This window comes from Dipodomys merriami, unplaced genomic scaffold, assembly GCF_024711535.1.
Source record: "Dipodomys merriami isolate MVZ:Mamm:240054 unplaced genomic scaffold, mDipMer1.0.p SCAF_5, whole genome shotgun sequence".
In the NCBI taxonomy this organism is placed as follows: domain Eukaryota; kingdom Metazoa; phylum Chordata; class Mammalia; order Rodentia; family Heteromyidae; genus Dipodomys; species Dipodomys merriami.
This window is the reverse complement of record NW_027206068.1, coordinates 42,567,123-42,589,511: the sequence shown is the minus strand read 5'-3', so window position 1 is coordinate 42,589,511 and position 22,389 is coordinate 42,567,123. Positions and strand designations below refer to the sequence as shown.

Genomic DNA, 22,389 nt, shown 5'->3' with positions numbered 1-22,389 from the left:
ATATTTAACTTAGATTTTATTATGAGATCAGATGGATAACGTGAGCTAAAATAAAATCGATTCTTACCTCTTTTGTATTTTCATTGTAAAATATTCCCAAAACCAAGATATAGATAATGGGAATAAAGAAAGATGAATGAGTATAAAATTTGTTTTCCTTCATAAACAGATTTGCACGGTCACACATATAGAAATAAGCCATAATTAGGCCAAGTTTGCAGAAAGACTGTAAAAGTATTTCTAATGGAGACACAGGGGTATTGATAATATTTTTCTTTTCCTCTCCACTTTCCAAATCAGTACAAGGCTTATTCTTCCGATGAGCATTACGATGAATAATGTAAAAAATCAAATATCCAATAATAGATAACGTGAAGAAACAAGCAGCTAGCTTCTGTATGAGAGTAAGAGGAGGCTGAGGTTGACAACAGGAACCATCTACAGGCTTCAAAATCTTATTGCAATACACATTCATAAGAATCATGGCACTCTGTGAACAAATCAAGTTATTTGGTTATTATCTTGTCAGTGATGTATTTCACATTTGATTTTCTCCTGTGAATATTTTTGAGTTTTCAACACTTTTGCAACCATATTTCAAGCAGTCATGCACACATAATAGTATTCCTTCAATCTGTAATAGCTAGTTCAGGGTGTTTCAAATTTCTGGTTATGATTCATAATAAGAAATTTGTTTATGATGTGACCTAGGAAATATTTACAGGAAACAATTCCTCTTCTTACTATTTGGAATATATTCTATGGTTCCATTCTTCAAGGAAATAAAAATAACCACATGGGGAAAAAAAATGCCACACAAACCCCCATGGATTTCATGGTTACTAATGAATCATGACCTTTGGTTAAAAAAAAATTCTAACATGCCATGCACTGGTGGCTCACACCTGTAATCCTAGCAACTCAGGAGGAAGAGATCTGAGGATAGTGATTCAAAGCCAGCCAAGGCAGGAAAATCCATGAGATTCTTTTATCCAACTAACCATCCTAAAAAAAAAGAAAGAAACAAAGAAAGAAAGAAAAAAAAAAAAAGAAAAAATGCTGGAAGTAAGCTGTGCTCAAGTGGCAGAGAACCAAAGTCAAAACGCTCAAGGATCACACCTTGAATTTAAACTCCAAGATTGGAACAAAATAAATACTGACAGATGTCAAGGGCCAGAGTTTGAATTAGCAGAATTTCAAAACAAAAGATACCAGACTATAGGGCCCCAGCTTTTTTTCATATATATATATATATATAAAAAATATATATATACATATAAAAAATATATACATATAAAAATATATATATTATTGTAAAAATACTATATAGAGGGGTTACAGGTACATGAGTAGGGTAATGAGTACATTTCCTATCAAGCATTGTTACCTCGTCCTTTGTGTTTCCCCTACCAACCTTCAACTCCGCCCTCCCCCCCCCCCCCCGCCAAAACTGTAAAGTTCATTTTCAATATAGTGTTTTGTACATCTTATTGTTACAATGGGTCAACCTGTATCCTTATTTCAGAATTTTGTTATATCTCTTCCCCTCCCCAAATTAGAAAAATGTATATACAAGATACAGGACAGTGGAATCAGATACAGTAAAAACAGGGGTTATACCATGGGGGAAGAACTTGTTCAACCACTTTGGAAAGCAGTATGGAGGTTCCTCAAAAGACTCCACATAGAAGCCAAGTGCAAAGAGACAAACAGCACATGGTCTCCCTGATAAGTGGATGTTAAATCCAAAATGTTAGGTGATACAACAAAATTAACAGGCCTTAAGAAACAAAGGACTTCCACTCATCTGGTCGAATCACTACTAAATAACTCCCATGCTGCTGATCACATGTATGATATATATGTGCACACTGGACAGTAGGACAACACAGAACTAGAGGGAATCAGGGAAAAACATACAACAGTGAGACCCATCAACTGTACTGGACATTGACCAAAATGAACTAAGCAACTCAATGGCAGTGATGGGAGGGAGGGAACAGCTGATGCTATGCAAAACAAAAGAAATGTACATATGACAAATGTGGAAGAGATAACTGTATTACAAAGCTCATAGAACTCATAAATGTTATAGACCATGATAGACAATTTGTTCTATGAAAGTTAGAATGTGTTTGTGACTTTAACTAAGCTTCACTATCCCACAATACTGTGAAATTTGGGAAATTATGTAACCACTTAATCACAATAAAAAATTTGAAAAAAAAAGACTCCACATAGGGCCCCAGTTTTTAGAAGTGAAAAAAGAATATAAAATAACTGTCATAGCAAAATTCTTAATTCTTAGCAAACATATTTGTATGGTTTTTTGAAGGAGAGGAATAGAATCTCTGCTTTTTTTTTTTTTTTTTGGTCAGTTGTGGGGCTTGAACTCTGGGCCTGGGCGCTGTCTCTCAGCTCTTCAGCTCAAGGCTGTGCTCTACCATTTGAGCCACAGTGTCACTTCCAGCTTTTTCTGCTTATGTGGTTGGTGCTGAGGAATTGAACCCAGGGCCTCATGCATGTGAGGCAAGCACTCTACCACTGAGTCACCTTCCCAGCCCCAGAATCTCTGCTTTTAAATCAGATATTCAAGTGGTTCATGAGGTTAAGAACCATTGCTTTCTAAGAGAAAAAGAAAACAGGAACTATCTATTCTACTATGTGTGAAAGTTGTAACTGAAATTCTTTCACAGTTAATATAAATAAATCCCTATCAGTCAACCTGGATTACATTCAGTATCTACTCTGTATCTTGAATAATACTTAAGTATAACAACTCTAAGAAAATTTAAAAAATTTATTTATGGATTAAAATGTGTGCTCTTTTCTGAAGTTTAATTCTGTAATCATAAGGTTTAAGGCAAGGATAGCATAAAGCAGTATTTTTCCAGAGTATGCTAAGAAACGTATAGGGTTTTTTTTCTTTGTTTTTACAGTACTAGGGTTTGAACCCAGGCTCTCACACTTGCTCAGCAGGCGCTCCATTGCTGAGCCACACTTCCACTCCTTTTTGCTTTCATTATTTTTAGGCCTTGCTTAATGCTTAGGCTGGCCTGGACTGCAGTCCTCCTGATGTTAGCCTCTTGAGGATTGCTAGAATTATAGGTGTAAGCCATCATACTCTGCTAGAATTTACAGATTTTATATAGGAGAATATGTATTAACAGTGATTAGCACTCTATAAACAAAGTTTAATTTTTCTCCCTTCCATAGCTCCTACTTTTAAGTATACTGAACTCTTATTTCTTATATGGTCAACTAGATAATTAAAAAGCAAAAATATTTCCAGATACATCCTCAAATAGACTATGAGTAATTTAAAGTACAAGTTAAAATATACTATTATAAACATGTTAGTCTATAACCAATAAAAATCATAGTCTTCATTTACCAACAAACATATTCTTACCGTCTCTCTGCTTGATTCAGGAAGATGTAAGCCATCCAAAGATTCCATAATCGTTTCTTGAGCAATTAATTTGGAAACGCTAAACATCTTAACATTTGACTTAGAATTTCTGGTGCTACTATTCAAAATACTGACTGCAGCTTCATTGTATGCATCTATCTTCTCATTAGTGATCATTTTCCTATTTTCACTTAATAGATCTTCATAAACAGGATCTGTGTGTGAAACACATTTTTTTTTAATTTATTTTTTTTGGGGTCCGGTCGTGGAGCCTGAACTCTGGGCCTGGGCGCTGTCCCTCAGCTCTTCAGCTCAAGGCTAGCGCTCTACTACTTGAGCCACAGCGCCACTTCCGGCTTTTTTCTTTTTGTTTATGTGGTGCTGAGGAATCGAACCCAGGGCCTCAGGCATGCAAGGCAAGCGCTGTACCACTGAGCCACCTTCCCAGCCCTGAAACACATTTTTAAAAACAAATTTTAAAAATCTTTATTAGTACAAACTATAACCATACAAATTAGTTGATCTACATTCAATATTTTGTTCATAAAAGTCCAGATTACACCAAGGAACTAAATATTAACTTTCTGCATAATGCTGGCCAAGGTTTACAATAGATTTTCTTGTTTATATTCAAATTTTGAGTCAACTAACAGCTTCCTGAAATTTAAGAAATAATTGTCTCTCTTTTACATACACAGCTTTGGTGAAACATTTTTATGTTCCAACATGTCTTAAGAGTTTTGAAATTTTGGATCTGAAAACAAGAAATTAAAATTGAATTATTGAAGACTAATAAAGAATAATAGCCAATCTTTTTCTTTCCTGTTACTAATTAACCCTGTAAATTTTGTTCTCACAATTTAGGCATAATACAGAGGACTGAGGTCTGTCTAGTCTATTACTTATTACAAGTAATACTAGTTTACTTTATCTCTTTTTAATATGAAAAAGGTTACCAGTGAGTTTGTAAATAAACAGGACTGGAGGAACAGGTTACCAGTATACTTTCTTATTTCGTTCCTCTTGATATCCAACTTGGAAATAATCTTAAGAGTTTCTGACAAACAATTTAAATTGCTAAAACATCCAAGGCATTTCATATTGTGTTAAGAATTAAGAAATGGAAATTGAATAAATTCCTGAACTGAGTTGACCTAATGCCTACTTCCTCTTGAAGAATTTCATTACAAAGTATAAACTAGCTGATATTAATTTAAATGCTCTGTGAATTCAAAAGAATATTTACTTCTAGTGATTCTAATATGAACATTATTAATAATTTTCTCTGTATTTTCCAACCACAATAAATACACTTTGTTAAAAAGAATCGCAAGTAAACATGCTATTTGCCTTTAGGATTTCTCTTTCTGCAGTCACTCTGCCTGCTCAGGTTCCTTAGAGGATTTTTAAAATTTATTTTATACTCATATTTATTAGTCTGCTCCTGAAAATTTCACAGCAAAATCTACTTTATTCTAATCTCGTAAAACTTACTCAAAATTTGTTTTCATAAAGCAGTTAATTCTGACTCCTGAAACAAGAGATAATAAAAAGCCATGCCTTAAGGTGTATACAAAATGACACTTTTTCATTACTCATTTCTTACCTTGTAAGACCCAATAAACATCACTGGTCTTGGCCAATTTTTCCAAAAGTGGTGCTATGGAGGTAATGTTCATTTTATACTGAGAAAGTGCTTCACTGCTACCATTGTGAATCTTGATGGACCACTAACAAGTAATAATTAGGCATTAATTCAGTATTTATCATAGAGACTTTCAAGTATATAATTTACCTAATATAATTACAATTATAATTTTATTGTAATTCCCATTTTAGTTAACATTTAACAACATTTGGTCAAATTATTTCATTAAGTATATGAAGGCAGTTATAAAGACTTTCAATGTATATCATTCAAGAATAACTTTAGATATAATAATATCGAGCTTTAACACTATATTTACTAAGTTCATTCAAATCTTTTATTATTATTCCCTAGTCTGATTGATTTGAATAGGAATTAAAGTACAAACACAGCCAAGTATTCCATTTACATAAATTACCTTTTTTCTTTACAAGACCTCAGGTGTGAAACACAGATTATTAGGTCAGAACAAAAAAGAGTACTTACTGTGGCTGCTCCTGCTACAATCACATGGGGCTTTGCAACAGAACCCTATAGGAAGAAAACCTTTATAAATGTGTTGGACACCAATTACATCCTTTACTTCTTCCTTAAAATACAAACTCTGCTTCTTCTAAGTGCATCTTAATTTGTTAGAATTCCCTACTGGGTTTTGGTTACAATAAGATTTTAGACATCTAATGTCTAAAATCCAATGACAGGGCTATATGGCTACATAGCATAGCATAAAGCATACATGGTTACTCTTTTGCTGTTCTTAGGGGGAAAAAAGTACTGAGTTTTAAACAAGACAATAGTATTCTGAACTGTGAGCAAATTGCTTTGAGTAAAGCTCTAGTGTATTATGTCAGTAAATTAAAAGATACTCATGGATGCCTATAGGGTATATAGTGTAAGTGTTAAGTAAAATACAAGGTCAGCTCCCTAAGGAAACAAAATCTTCTGGGAAAGCTAACTAAATTGATAATTATTAAAGATTGGAAGCAGAAAAAAATACTTGGAAATTCACACTAACTACAAATTGTAGTATTTATAATACAGTATGTATTGTTAGTATAATAGTATATATATGTATGTGTGTGTATTATAATTACAGAGCAGTGAATAGTTTACTAAATACTTTCTCTTAAGCTATTTCAATATAGATTCTTATGCCCCATAGGTTATCAAGGAAGATGGTGTCTATATACTATAAAATACATTCAGAACTACTGATATTATGTCAGGAATACTCAGAACTTTAATCATCTAACTTCTGAGGTCACTGCACTTTCTACACCAAAGATCAAAGATCTGATATTATATCAATGTTCATAAGAAACAAAAAAGCAAGAAATTTTATTTTAAAACCACACAAAATACTGCTACATTCTCATTATAAAAGTAATATATGTTCAGAGTCATGGAAAACTATTTCTAGTCTAACGTGCTTTACTTTACAGTATAAAAAAATTTCTTTCCTTTGTCCTCATTCAGAAACAGCTCCCTTTCTTCATCTTCCTTACACAGGCTGTGACTGTACTTCTCCTTAGCATAACATCTTAATTCTCAAGTTCAAAGAGAAAATGTATAAGTGCTCCTCCTTCCTGCCCTACTCTTACAACTTCTTCATCTCCACATTCTTTTCAGAGGGGAGTAAAGAAATGAGTCCCCCTCTCTTCTCCAGATTCTCCCTTTTCACTTCTGAAACTTTGATCCATGAGTTATCTCCTCTAATTGACAATATCAATCTTGTACTGCTTCTCTACTCTCCTTCCTTCTATATGAAATCATTCTTATTCTCAAAAAAAATTCTTTCTGCCCATCGATTTACTTATTTATTTGTCTGTTTGTTTATGGCAGAACTAGAACTTGAATTCAAACACTTAGGGCCTCCACTTGAGCCACACACCCAGACCTCTTTTGTTTATATATATTTTTGTTCAGAACCGGCCTGAGACCACAGTTCTCATACTTATACCTTCCAGTAGCTGAGTTCTCAATGTTTTTGCTTAGGCTGGCCTGGAAGACTGTTCCTCACAATGTCCACCTTCTAAGTAGCTAAGATAACAGTCAATCCCCTCACACCCTTAGTCAACAGATTACATTAAAAAGCATTCTGTCCTCAGCCTGCTAATTCCTCACATCATGCCTCAATTTAACAAGATTTAATTTGAACTTCACTATCCATTTAAACAATCTGTTACAGGCTACTAATGAATTTGGAATTGACAGGCCCCTTAGTTTCATTCTACCTTATCTCTTTAAAGTGACACTCCTTTATTACTCACCTTTTACATATCCCATATGTTAAAAAGTTATTGCTACTGATGTTAGTTTTTCCTCTCTTGATTTTCTTCCCACCCCTTTCTACTTCCACTTCTCAGAATCTTCTCAGTAATGGAAGTCTTCTCCTTAATCTCTTAAATTCCTTCCATTCAAATAACTTCATATATCACTTTAATCCATACCAAGACTTCCCCAGTCTACCTAAGTAGCTCTGACTTCTTAATGACTATTATTCACTTAAGAATTAAATCTAAATTGCCAGTTTCCTCACAGTTTAGCCCAATTTCCTCCCACTATTCCACCATACTGCTATTCTTCCACTTAAAAGTTTCAATCTCTCTCAAATGCCCTAAAAAATAAATCAATGTCCTTATTTTTAGGAAATAAACCCTGAAATATTTAAAAGTAGGGAAAAAAACAGGCTGATAAAATATAGCTTACACTATCTTTCATAATCTAGTATCTGCTTGCTTCAGCCTCTCATGTGCTCAGATTACAGATTCCATACCTAGCTTGATTATTTAGGTTTGAATTAACTAAGATATAGCAGGAACAGACAATTTTACATCTGGAAAGTCTAGTGTGAACATAGTCTAACCAGTGGCAATGAGGCAGAGCTACTGAGTCAACACCTATCAGGGAAATGCTAAAAAAGCTAAGCTACGTAAAGAAGATGAGTAGAGTTGAATAGGCAAGTAAAGATAAAAACAAAACTTCTTCACAAGCTTTTTAAATTTGGTTCCTCAAAAACAGACCTATGTTTTCAAATACAGACCTCAGTCCACACTTTGATACACTGTTTCATAGACCCATTAACTTCTGGATGCCATAGAAAATCCTGAAAGAGAAATGTTAGAAATAAAACAGTAAACAATATTCTTATTTAGCACCACTCAAAACAAATATTAAGTCTCTCACAAAGTACATAATCACCTCCCATCTCAATCTCAATGAGATGTCTCATAATAGTTCCTATGTCTACTTTCACCTCATCTACTCTCCATACTTAGCCTGAATATTTTCTTTTTTCTTTTTTTTTTTTTGTCAGTTGTAGGGCTTAACTCTGGGCCTGGGCGCTGTCCCTGAGATCTTCAGTTCAAGGCTACTGCTCTACCACTTGAGCCACAGGTCCACTTCTGGCTTTTTGAGTGGTTAATTGGAGATAAGAGTCTCATGGAGACTTTCCTGCCTACACTGGCTTTGAACCCTGATCCTTATATCTCAGCCTCCTGAGTAGCCAGGACTACAGATATGAGCCACTGGCACCTGGCTGAATATTTTCTTAAAAATTTTTTTTTAATCTTTATTGAAAAGGTGATGAGCATGGGAGTTACAGTTACATAAGGTAATGAGTGCATTTGTTTTTAAACACTGTTACCCCATCCCTCATCTGTTCCTGCTTACCCCTCATAATTCCCTTCCCTCCAAGTTATAAGGTTCATATCCAACATAGTCTCAAGTGAATATCAATGTTGCATTAGTTCATCCTTTGTCCTGCTGTTTCTGTGATTACCTTTCCCTTCCACAGATGGAAAAATCTTATATACAGGACACAAGGTATAGAAAACTAAGAGAAAAGAAAAAAAAAATAACCACATATAGGACATAATAAGAACCTCTTGTTTCCATATCTTGGAGTTCAAGTTGATACTCTTCATTATATATGGTCTTATGAACTTAGTAATTGGGTTACTGAGATATATATCATATATATATATATATCATATATATCATAGACATATTCTAGTTCTTAAAATGAGGGAAACCATGAAACCTACTTTTCTTTGGGTCTGGCTTACGTGGCTTAATAAAAACAGCTTGGTATTGGCACAAGAACAGGCCTGAGAACCAATGGAATAGAACTGAAGACCCAGAAATGAACCCACAGGCCCATGGCCACCTAATTTTTGGCAAGGGAGACAAAAAACTAGGATGGAAGAAAGACAGCATATTCAACAAATGGTTCTGGAAGAATTGGCTAAACATGTGTAGACAACTAAAGTTAGATCCTTATATATCACCCTGTACCAGAATCAATTCCAAATGGATCAAAGACCTTGAGGTAAATGCAGATATCCTGAAAATATTACAGGAAAGAATAGGAGAAACACTAGGGCTCCTTGGCACAGGTTGAAACCTTTTTAATAAAGACCCAGAAACACAACAAATGGGATTGCATGAAATTGCAGAGCTTCTGCATGGCAAAGGGCACAGCTAGTGAGAGATACAGAAAGCCCACAGACTGGGAGAAGATCTTTACTAGCCATATAGCAGACAAGGGCCTCATATCTAAAATATACTTATAGCTCAAGAAATTAATTTCTCCAAAAACAAATCTTAAAAATTTAAATCTCATCGTTTCATACCCCTTTTATGAATGCTCTCAGAATAAAATCCAAAACAGCTGAGAAGGTAGAGAATGTTTATCACCTGTCTGCCCTAGTTAATGCTACTTCTGCCCTTGCTCTCTAAGAACTCCTTTGGTCCTCATTCAGTTCCTGAAATGTTCTATGCATTCCCTGTCTACAGAGTTCGGCACATATGATTCTCAGTTAAAACATCATTTCCCTTTATTGTGTACTTTACGATGGAACAGGACTTAATGCTCCCTGCTATTCTTATCTCACTTAGCTTTGCATGTAGGTAACTATGCTGACCTGAAACTACTAGTAGACTAAGAACATTTCTGTCCTGATACCTACTGAATTCTCATTATGACTGGGAAATTTGTATATATGACTTCAAATCTGTATATATTCTTTTATAATCACTAATCCCAGAATGATGGATTTCAAATTACTACACAAGATTATTTTCTCCTGGATAAAGGTTTAACCAAATAGTCTACTTCATTACATAAAACAACTACATAAACATTTACTCCATTGTTTTGCTGTGTGTATCTGTTCTCAAGATCACATTGAAAACTATTTAGTATATACAAAGTAGTAGCTGAAATATAAGCTTATTTATAAATAACAATATCAATATGATCACATTTATCTTATTAGTACATGAACTTACCACTTTAACTGAAGCAATCTTATCTTCAAAAGGAATGTTTTCATGCTGCCATAATAAAGGAGATAATACATGCAAGTTTGTATATATATACAAATGTATAGAATAAATGTTTCCCTTTAGCTGTTACTTTAAAATATATTTTTATGCACCAAATATCTATTACTAATACATTCAGTCTGAAAGAGGAGGGGAAAGCTAGATAGAATATTAAAAAAGATAACTCTAGTTGTTTATATGTGATTTAAACATACATAATATATATGGTTCAAAATAAAATAGGATGAGTATAGCAGTATATACCATCAAAACAAAACCAAAAGATAGAAATGGTTACAGATTAGAAACTCTGAATAGAGAGAAGTAGAAGGGGGCAATAAGAAGCTAGTTCTGTTCCTAAAATTAAGGTTAAAACATTTTCATTAATTTTTGTATATATAAAACTAATGGAAAACACATTTACACTTAAAAGTCTACAAATAGCTGACTTTATTGTTTTTCATTACTCTGAAAAGGAAGAGCCACTAAGGATTAAGGACCATTATCTTCAATATGTGAATTGCTACTTAGCCATGAAGCTCATTTTTCAACTATTTACTAAAGTCCAGGTTGTTCCATACAGGCAAATTTTTATTAAAAGTTGATGAGCTACTCTTCCTACAACTCTGAACAGTCTTTTATTTCATTTTTTGCCCCTTTCAGTTCCCTGCTTTTAATGATAAACTGTTTGAAGAAAGGGATTAGAAGATGATCACTTAAAATCTATAGAGGTTATATTAACTCACTAAAATATAATTAACTATTAACAACATAGAAAGATATTAATCCTTATCTATTTTACAAGGATTTGTTACAAAGAAAAGTGCATTTTAAAAATGAGAAACATATGGGCATCAGTGGTACACGCCTGTAATCCTAGCTACTCAGTAGGCTAGGATCTGAGTATAGCAGTTCAAAGCCAACCTAGGCAGAAAACTCTGTGAGACTCTTAACTACAATTAACCACCAGAAAACCAGAAGTGGCACGTGGCTCAAGTGGTAGAGCACTTGCTTTGAACTGAAGGGCTCAGGAACAGTGCCCAAGCTAAGTTCAAGCTCCATGACCAACAAAAAAAAAAAAAAAAAAAAAAAAGAGAGAGAGAAACATACCAGAAAACAACAGAAAGATATCATTAATTTTCATTTATAGGCTGATCACTCTGAATCAGAAAAGTGGCGACATGTATTGCCAACATAGTAGGTGTCAATATACATTGCTAATTAACAATAGAAACTGAAACAATCTGGCAAGATAATCAATTTTATATCTTTACCTTAAACGCAGTAGTTGTATTATAGAAATTCCATATAAAAAATTTAAAAAGCAAAGTTTTTGCACAAAGAAATGAGTACAATAGTGCTTCTCTTATTGCAAAAAAAATTTTAAATACTAAAAAATAAAATTTTAAGGGAAGATTACATAAAATTCCATTATATCCACTCAATAATATGCTGCTATTAGAAAGATACTTAAGCTGATTATATAATAACTTGGTGAATTATGATAAGTGGTGAGGGGAAAGCCAGATAAAAAATTACATGTGGTAAAGCTCACAAGTATGTGTTTTTAAAAAGGAGACTAAAAGAAAATGTGCCAAGGTTATTAGTAAGAGGATAGAGATATTCCTTGTTGTCTCAAGGAATTTTTGTAAATTTGTCTATGGCAAGAAATTATTCCTGAGAACACTGAAGTTAATTAAGGCCCGATAATAAATACCTTCACCTCCACTTCTTTTTTTTTATATTCTCCACTACAACAAACCACCCTTCTTTTCCCTGTTTTTTCAAAACTATTAAACTTCTAAAACTACATCTAAGAGAAGGAAGTAAATGAATTTTTACCTTATTTCCTTCTTCTTTGAACTGGGGATTAATTATTTTTACAAAAGAATAAAACAATTGACGAATTCTGGAATCTCCAATAAATGCAATGTGTTTATCTACAAGGCAGTTCTTTGCTTCACTGCAATCAACAAAGAAGTATTAATAGGTAAAATCAACATATTTGCATTTCAAAACACATAGTTTAATGGAGAAAGGCCATGGCTAGTCATGTTGATTTGAAAGTAGATGAACTTTACTACTTGGGGGGGGGGAGGACTTTAGGGGGGCAAGGTGAGTGGGAGAAAACAAGGGAATGGATAACTGACCAGAAATGTATTCATTACCTTACTTATGTAACTGGAACCCTCTGACATCACCCTTACAATAAAATTAAATTAAATTTAAACAAAAGAAAGTAGATGGCCAGATTTATTTAACTTACTAGTTATTACCAAATAATTCTCAACTATAGTAACCCCCAGTCATTAATTAAGAAGTATTGTAACTTTATTAAATGCTTTATATCCATTATTTCAGAATAACTTTCATAAGGTAGGTATCCAAGTTACAGTGAAATAGGACACTGCTCATAGGATAGGACTTGGTCCTTGTCCTTGTCCTCATTTACCAAAGATAAAGCCACCTGGCCAAGGGCCTTTCTTTAATACTTTAGAACAAAAATCTTCTATTAGAATCAATCAGGTAGTATGTATCCCACAAAAAGAAAAGCACTACCAGGTACCAGTAGCTCATATCTACAATACTAGGTCTCAGAAGCTAAAATGAAAAATCAGTCTACAACCAGTTGAGAAGGTCAAATCTGAGAGATTCTTATCTGCAATTAACCAACAAAACGCCAGAACTGGAAGCATGGCTCAAATAATAGAGTTTGTCAGCCATGAGCAAAAAAGCTGTATGTGAGGGCTCTGAGTTCAAGCTCTAGTACCAGCATCAAAAAAAAAAAAGGAGGAAGTGGCGCTGTAGCTCAAGTGGTAGAGCGCTTGCCTTGAGCTGAAGAGCTGAGGGACAGCGCCCAGGCCCAGAGTTCAAGCCCCACGACTGACAAAAAAAAAAAGGAGGGAAGGAAAGAGGAGGAAAGGGAAGAGGAAGGTAGAGAAGACAATATTGTACTCTCCTTCACCACTCTCTCTCCATTAGATATTAAGACCCATGAAGGGGGTGGGGGAGGAAGAAAAGCATCTTACTTGATTTTGTATTTATGCATCATACAACTGTGAGGCTGCCAAACTTTTTCTCCAAGGAATCTGCCACTTGAGAGAAGGTATTCACATGAATCACTGCCTGTAACAGTAAAACACCATGGTATAGTGTTTATGTGTGTGCATATATATATATATATATATATATATATATGCACACACATATGTTATTGTAATCCCATTTAAGATCCTGAAGAAAGCACGCAGTTTTCTATGCTTCCCTATACCTGCTTGGATATATATAAATCATTCATGAAAAGCATAGTATATGAAAAGCATAGTTAATACATTAACACTCATGAGGGGAAGAGCCATTATTGCCTTACACATTATTCTATAAGTCTCTATACTATCTCTGATGCATTGGCAATTTCTTTTCCTTTCCTTCAAGTTTTTTTTTTTTTTTGTCTTTTCTTTTTAGTACTGGGGATTGAACCCAGGACATTGCACTTGCTGGGAAGTGCTTTGCCCCTGAACTACATCCCTGCCTCCTCTTAAGGATTTTTTTCCTAGAGTTATCACCTCCATCTCAAACCAGCCTTTCTATGTTTATCACTCCTACTTTGGGTTGTGAAAGAAAAGTTAAAGGACTAAAAAGACTCTGGAAATGACTTCCTACTCTACTTTAGTAGGTAACATATTAGCATATCTGAAAACCTAGTTTTAAATAGAAAGGTTCATAGCTAGGAAACCCCTCTGTCCCATGTAAAACTAGGAGATTTTACTAGGCAATTTTACTGTACATTAGCTCAATACACATCACTGAAAGAACAAAAAGGTGATTTGGAGGTATTAAAAAACTGAGACATGATACAGATTAGGAGAAAATGAAATGTATAGATTAACTGTGGGGTTATAATAAAATGTAAGCTTAATTTAAATGTTAGTTCTTTATTAATGGCAATAAGTAAGCTATGTTTGTTTTACTATTTCTTCAGGTCAGGCCGGTAAGAGCCTGGTAAGAGGAATATGACAGAACAAAAATGTTGCAGAATCATTTAGGGAGGAGATAGGGAAGACTCAAAGTTGGTTCTACTGGATTTGGGAGTTTTCTGTTTGTTTTTGCAGTGCTAGGGATCCAACCCAGGGCTTCATTTAGGGTATGCTGAATCTCTAGCCTCCAAAACACTTAAAAGGAGAAAAACATAACTTTTCTCATTTCAATTATTCTTTCAGCAGGCCACAATAGACTTAAGAGGAGACAACTGAAAGTATTGTGGCTGCAGTGTCATAAATTCCAGATAGAGGAAAGAAAAATGAAAATACTGCACTGTTGTGCAAATGAAAAACTGTATAAGGAATACAGAATATCAATGGTTAAATCTTTGACGATCTATATAGATATATCTATGTATAGATATATCCTGAGGGGTTTTTTTACTACAAAGATTTTTAATAAGCTATCTCTAAGTATAATTAGTTTTTAATTCTTTCCAATAAAAACAAATTTTTGTTCTAAAATACAAAATACGCTGCATAAATAACCAAGGATGAGCAAAGAAAAGACTGTAGGAACACACAATTAAGTTATTTCCCTTAAAACACCACTCCTGCAATAACATTCTTGTACAGCAAAATCTGATTAAAATTCTAGGAAATCTTTAAAACTTAGGATGAAAATTTCATAGTTACTACATTTCTACATGTTTTGACATATCTATTAAACTAATTACATGTTAGTAACATACCTATTTTTAAGCAAACATGAGTTGTAAAAACTAGATATTAATCTTGTGGTGTTTCCTTTTTTTCTCCCAGCCCCGACTGTGTATTTGGTAATTAAATTTTTTAAATAACTCTTTAATCAATCTTCAGTGTCTGGTATTATGTGATTTGTTACACATCTGCATAGGTTATCAATATGATTCTATGGAGATGGACGTATCATACCAACATATTAAAATAATTTTTCCTCCACCAGAAAATGTACTGTCAATGCACCATTCCTCTTTCCCTTATCAGTATGATCTTTACTTTGCCTTTCAAGAGCTCAGCTAGTAGGCAATAGCTTTAATGCTAATATATAAAAATATAATATATAACATATATATAATAATATAATATGTAATAGTAATATAATAATATGTAATAATATTATAATATAAAAATAATATATAATTCCACAACAAAATAGAGTTGAAGTTGGTTACTAACCAAAACATTCTACAAACACAGTATTTTAGAGACCACTGGTCTTTCAAGGGGTAAAAAAAATTTTTAATTTGCTAGTGAATGCTAGATTATGACAACTCTTCTTACTATACTTCACAATGTAAAGAGACTGTTTTTAATCTTTTGCCCAAAATTATGAGTTTAGCTGTCATAATAGTCATAACAGTATCTCGTTGGAAGAAAGAACATGTTGTTTTAATAGACATAGTTTAATATAAAGATTGTAAGCAAAGTAAAAGAACTAAGAGAAAAGGCCATAATGGCTTTTTTTTTACATTCATCAGCAAAATAAAAATAAAATTAGTAATAAAGAAAAATTAACCTGATTTAGAAAAGAAAATTCTGTAAACACCACACTCTAAAAGAAGTTCTCTTTTCTTGGGTCAGATCAAATTACTAAATGTAAACCTAGATATTAAAAATGGCAAATCTGCCGTATTTTAATATACATATATTTAAGTATCTGCTGGCATGTATTATCCTTTCTAAGTGAATCAAAAACAAAGGAAACACTCCAGGCATTATTTTTGTCTAGCATGATTATGATAGGTACTTTAATACAACCAACATGAGAAGTTACTAATTGGCCTGATTAAATCAAGCTAGGCACTCAATTTTCAAAAAAACAACTAAAGGATAAAATTATCTATTGGAGCTATCTCTAATACTAAGATTATCTAGATGCCTGACTATCTTCTTCAATCTTTTCCAGTATAAGCATCTGGCTTGTTAATCTAGCTTTGGATTTTTATTAAGGACTTTTTTTAGTAATAAAAAGTTATTCAGGAACAAGCAAAGAAAGAAAACACAAAAAAGAAACAAAACCCAAAAGCAACACCTAAGAAAACACCTAATACTCTCAATGAATTACAACTTCCCTTTTCCTTGGCACACAATACCTCTGGACATGGTGCATTTTGCTGAGCCACCCTACTGCAACTGTGAGCTTCTTACTACCACCATGAAAATATCAGATGACAAAGTGTACAGAATGGTCTGTAAAACACGGCCTAAAACTCAGCAAGCAATAGTTAATTCTATGCTAGAAAACACTATTTACTTTTCTCTTTACACAAAGTAGGAGTGACACATCAAAAGCATATAGATCAGGTCTAACAGTCAAAGAACGTTAAGCCTAAGTGACCTATGGCTATTACATGCTTTAATTCTTTTTTTTTTAATTTAATTTAATTTTATTTGTGAACATACTGTACAGAGGAGTTACAATTACATGGGCAGGATGAGGCTTTCAGTTTACTTTTCCCCATAACATGCAATAGTAGTTAACGTTGACATTTTAGATAGATAGATAGATAGATAGATAGATAGATAGATAGATAGATAGATAGATAGAGTCAGTGACAGAAAATAATTCATTAAAAAAATTAAGACATCTGAAATTAACTTTATTTAAAAAATTAAAATTCATCCAAATGGAACGTTGATCCTAAAGGCAACAGATAAGGATCTTTTGATACTGAAGTGATTATTTTAATCTATAACCACACTATTAAGGGACATTTGTGATTTATGACTATACAAGACCAGCAAAATCTAGAAAAAAGTATAGTTAAGAAAGTAATTTTCTTTAAAATATCATCCTGTTATACTATGTGGAAATATTATTAATCATTAAAAACTCCCCTACTTTCATCAGGAGACCATGGCTTATGTCTGTAATCCTACCTAATCCAAGGCTGTGGGAAGCTGTCACAGACTTTCTTGTGAGAGCTTCTCCAACAAACTACCAAAGTAGCCAGAAGTGCAGTTCTGGCTCAAGTGGTACACTGTGAGCCTAAAGCAAAAGAAGCTCAGGAATAGCACCTAGGCCCTGAGTTCAAGCCTGAGGACCGACACCAAAATAAATGAATAAATAAATGAAGAAATATAAAAACAAAAACAAAAAATGCTGAACTTTCAGAAACTGAAATTAAAATAAAACATTCAATTAAATCCACGAAAGAATCGAATACAGGGAGAAAAATTGAAGAAAACAAAGACTTTGCAAATATTGTGTATTAATAAACTCTGATGATTTAAAGACGAAAAGACACTCTTGAAGGCTCACAGTCTATGTAGAGAAGGTAGATAGCAATTATTAAAATACAACATGGTCAATAGGTACAAGTTACTGTTGCAGAACTTAATTCCCACTTCTGTGGAGGTGACATTTGAACCAGGCCTTGAAGAAAAACCTATACTTTCTTTCAAAGGGATAGGCCTTTGCAAGCAGAAAAACAAACAAACAAAAAACATTTATCTGTAAGAGACTTAAAAAGGAAGGGCATGTTTAGACAGAGAGCTTGGAGTTAGGAAGAATAATGGAAAAGCACATAGGTAACAAAAAGTAGGCTTTGGTCAGATTTTGAAGTTTTACACATATAACTTTTAAAAATTTATCTCTTGACTGGATTAAATAGAAAAAGTCTTGGCTGATAATGTAAAGCTGAATAAGTGTATGTAAATTGTTTAACCCTGCCTTTCTCCCTTGAATATCCTTTCTTACTTCATCTTTCATATTTAATAATTGATGAGAAAGGCAGACTATAACACAATGGCAAGAGGCTGACCAACAGGATCCTAGCTCAGTCATTAACTAGTTGTATAATTTTAGGCAATTTACTTAACCTCTCTACTCTCATCTTCAAAATGTAAATAATACTGTAATTCACTGAATTGAAGACCACTGATTATAAGACATTATTTTGTCATAGTATGAAAAAAATGTTACCAATTAAACTTTGACATGCAATCAAAGTTTAAAGACTCATCCTGATTACAGAAATGTTAAGGAAGGAGAGAGATGAAATACGGTAATTGTATAGATCTCATAGAATGGTTGTAAAAAAAATGTAAAACCTGGTATATAAGTGGCTCAATGGTAGCACACAGTTTTGCCAAACTTTACTTTCTGTGGTGTTCAATTGTTTTTATTTCTGTAGTTTGTAAAGCAAGAGATACTGTGTTTATTCAAATTGTACTCTACAGAGTCTGAAGACATTCATATCTACGCATTCAACATACTAATATATAGCATAAGCCACCCCTTCATCTAATATATAAGGTTCTCTCTTATTCTAAACATTTATGATACAATTCAAGTGCATGCTTATTATCTTTGTGTGAGGGGAATTGTAACTTCATAGTTTGACACTTTCAAAACATGAGGATGGCTAAAACCTTCCACGTAAGTCTGTTTTCCAAACAGACTCTGGCTCAAGTTCATGACATTTAGTCTGGGCAAATATACATACCAGGTGTACTGCTTCACTCTCAAGGCACTGAAGTACCTTCAAAAACCGATGACTCGATTCTGGAGGAGGCTTTACAAATAATCCCAGATTGCTACACTGACTCATAAAAAGCCCATCTGACATTCTATTCTCCCTGCTGATGACAGATCTTGATAAGATCCAACATGAAATCTAAATATAAAAATTTGTATCCCAAGACTATGAAATGATTGACACAATTTTTTAAAAAGGGAAGGAGACTAGAGGTTTCCTTTTAAGATAAGAGATTACAATTATAAAACTTATCTTTACTAACTTCACACATCCAAAATTGAGTTTGATTACCATCATCTCACACCAAACTAGCCTAAAATGATTATTAATTTAAAAACATTTCCCCAAAATTACCATAACCAATACACCAGCACTGCTAGTTACAGTCTTCATATCAAACTGCTGGATTTCTATTACAGTGGCTGTAGATGAACCAAAGTCAGGGGCCAAATCATATGGCCGTTCATCTGCAGGGGACTGGAAGAGAAAAGCCAAAACAATATTAAGAATCAAACTTCTCTCATCCTTTGGTATATTTAGATTGTGAGATGTTCATCCAGTATGATACTGAAGTAACAAGGTTTTTAATATTCAAACGTTCGCCAAAACAATGCAGCAAAACTGACCAAAAAACTGACCTGGTGGTACTTTTAAAGAATTGGAATTAGAAGACAGCTCTGATTCTGGCACCCTATTTGCTGTATATTTTGCCAAAGTAGATGTGCAGAGTTAATGTGCACCTGTTCATTACACTTTAGATCTTGATTAATTAATCTCACAACCACCAAGAGCTGTCCAGATAATGGCTTTGATAGTAGTAAGAGCCCAAAATGAAAGATTCTATCATTATCAATTTCCCTCTGCCTGTCAGCCTCTCTCCTGGTGGCACTTTAATAAAAACAAAGCAAAACAATCAACAAGGACAAGTAAATATCCTTTGATTACTCAAAGATAATTCATTCCGAAATAAGGAGGTCCTATTTCTGGACTGCAAGGCCTGCTTTCAAAGTGCTTACTTACACCTTACTTTTATTGCTCACCTCTACTGTCAACTCCTAACTACTTTTCAAAAATCTGCCTCAGTGCCTTTACCTTGTAAAAATAAGTAAGTAAGTAAGTAAAAGAAAAGAAGTGTGTAACCCAAACCCTTCAGAAGTGGGTGAGTCACAAAAAGACTCGTGTCACCTCCTCTCATTTGGTCAAGGGCATCGTTTAGCCAAGGATGGCAATTTGGGGCAAAAGCAGTCCATGCCGCTGTCCAACAGTTGGACCCTACTGTGACAGGGCAGAGACAGGAGATGAGACAAAGGTTGAGGAGCCAGACTCCCCCCCCCCCAAGAAACAGAATGTGTGACACCCCCCCACACACACACACACACGACTGCAGGGACCCTGACAGGGCGGCCTTCAAGCCTGGGACTGCCCCCAGGGCCTCCTGGCCAGCCTCCTGCACGTGAGCCATGGCCTGGCCTGACTTCCCGCGCCCGGCTCGAGGGGACCCTGGGCAGCCCCTCAGGTCAGGTCCGGGGTGCGCGTCCTGGACCCCCGGCGCGAGGGGCTCTGGGGAGCGTGCAGGGGACTGAGGACCACGCGCCTGGCCAGGACGGCCCGCGCTGGGGTCCGCTCGGCCGAGGTGGGGCGCCGGCCCGCCGCCGGGGGCCCGCGGGGGCACGTGGGGGCGCCGCCTCCCGCGGGCCGGGCTGGCGCGAGGCCGCGGGGACGTGGGCGTGTGCCGGTGCGGGGGGGCGGCCTCCCGCTGCCGTCGGCGCCTCCCCCGGGCCGGCTCGGGCCGGGCCGGGCCCCGGCGGGGGGAAGAGGACGCCCGGGCCGCTCACCTCGGTAGCGGCGGGAGGCGAGGTGGCCCGCCGCGAGCAGCAGCACGGCCACCAGCGCCAGCACCTTGGCGCTCCTCACGCTGAAGTAGTGGTTGATCTCCCGCTTGCCCAGGTTGTAGGCCAGAGCCGCCATCTTGGTTCCTCCATGACAACAGTGCGCGGCGGAGCGGGGAAGGGGCGCCGCGCAGGGGCAGCACTGGGGCGGCCGCCGCCGCAGCCAGCCCAGGAGCCGCCGCCAGCGGCCGCGGCCGCCACCGGGGCCTCCCACCGGGCAGCCGGACCCCGCGGCCGCGGCGCCCTGGGCCTCGCCCGGCCCCTCCTCGGTGGCCTCCCCCCAAGCCCGCCGCCGCTGCTCCGCCGTGCCGGTCCCCCAGGCGCCCCGGACGCCTGTCTCCTCCCCTTCCTCCACCTCCTCCTCCTCCTCCTCCTCCTCTCCAGCCTCCTGCCTTAATAACGGCTGCGCCTCCGAGGGGGGTCCGGATGCCGGGTGCCCGGGGGTCACCGGCCCCGGCAGGCCCTCCGGGGTCACGGGGTCACGGGCGGAGGCCGCGGGCGGCGGCGGGGACGCCGGGCGCCGCGGAGAGGGGTCTCGGGGGTCCATCCCGGCTGGGACGCGGATCCTGGACTGTCCCCTGGAACACTGTCCGCTACCTGAGCCCAGGTTGGGACAATAGAAGTACAGTTCCGGGAAAGAAAGCAAGAGGAAAAAGTACACACTCCTCCTTCCCGCTGCCGCCCTGGTCTGAACTTTCTAGTGCTCCTTGAACCGGCCTGGCATCCCTGCCTGGCCAGTCGGGCCGCTCCCAGGTGCTGGGCAGGTGTTGGGGTGGCTGGTTATCATCCAGCCTAGGAGTGGAACCGGTCTTATCACTTCCAGCCTTACTGCCCTGGCCTGTTTATCTTGCAAACCTTTTTGGTTGGGTTTGCCCACTTGCAATGGGCAAAGTATGGACAGGGCACGGAGGGAGAGGCCCAACAGGGCAGGTGAGGGAAACCAGCCTGCTGGCAGTTGTGTTTACACACAAGTTAACGGACTTGGGGGGCGAGGAGAGGAGGGAGGATTTATGACAACCCTCCCTCCTGAAGTTGGTGAATGTTTAATGGTTCTCGCAGCCACATACACGTGTTCATGTAGCTACAAATGTCTATTTGCATGGTTCGCCGTTCTGCTTGCTTTGTGCAGAGTTAAGTCATTGGAGGGTTGGAGGTGTTCGTTGTCCAGTATTCTTTACAACTTTCCCCATTTACCCATTCCAGACCTTGGGTTTATAGGCCCTTCCCAAAATTATAGAATTTAGGTAGAAGGGACTGTAGAGATGGTGTCTAGTCACTCCCATTGTTTTCATCCAAGGACTCTTTATTATTATATTTTCAGTCCCGGACCTCATATCTTGAAAGATTTTGTCACTTAAATGAAATCACATATATCACTGTCATGGACGCAATGCTAATAAGCAATAAAGTTAAATAAGTGTACAAACACTTGGGCACAGTTCTCTGCAAATGGTCACTTAATTTTGGCTGTCATTCTTCTGATCTGAGGTTGGTCACAAGCTGGCAGAATTAAATCAGATATTGTAAAAACCAGATAAATAACTCTGCTAACAATATATAGTCTGCCAGTCACATCCTAGACATTTCTATGATGTCACCAACAGCAAAT

The 22,389-nt window shown here is 36.7% G+C and overlaps 1 protein-coding gene across 1 annotated transcript in view; it reads right to left on the bottom strand.

The window, feature by feature from the left end:
• Window positions 1-21,021, bottom strand: part of Casd1 (CAS1 domain containing 1) — a 42,338-nt gene extending 21,317 nt beyond the window's left edge. The window contains exons 1-9 of the mRNA XM_069996509.1: window positions 20,727-21,021; window positions 13,418-13,514; window positions 12,231-12,351; window positions 10,353-10,397; window positions 8,104-8,166; window positions 5,547-5,591; window positions 5,019-5,142; window positions 3,413-3,627; window positions 68-490 (exon numbers count right to left, since the gene is read on the bottom strand). Coding sequence (XP_069852610.1) covers window positions 68-490; window positions 3,413-3,627; window positions 5,019-5,142; window positions 5,547-5,591; window positions 8,104-8,166; window positions 10,353-10,397; window positions 12,231-12,351; window positions 13,418-13,514; window positions 20,727-20,859 — 1,266 coding nt within the window. The 5' untranslated portion in view covers window positions 20,860-21,021. The remainder of the gene's footprint in view (window positions 1-67; window positions 491-3,412; window positions 3,628-5,018; window positions 5,143-5,546; window positions 5,592-8,103; window positions 8,167-10,352; window positions 10,398-12,230; window positions 12,352-13,417; window positions 13,515-20,726) is intronic.
• Window positions 21,022-22,389: the final 1,368 nt, after the last annotated feature.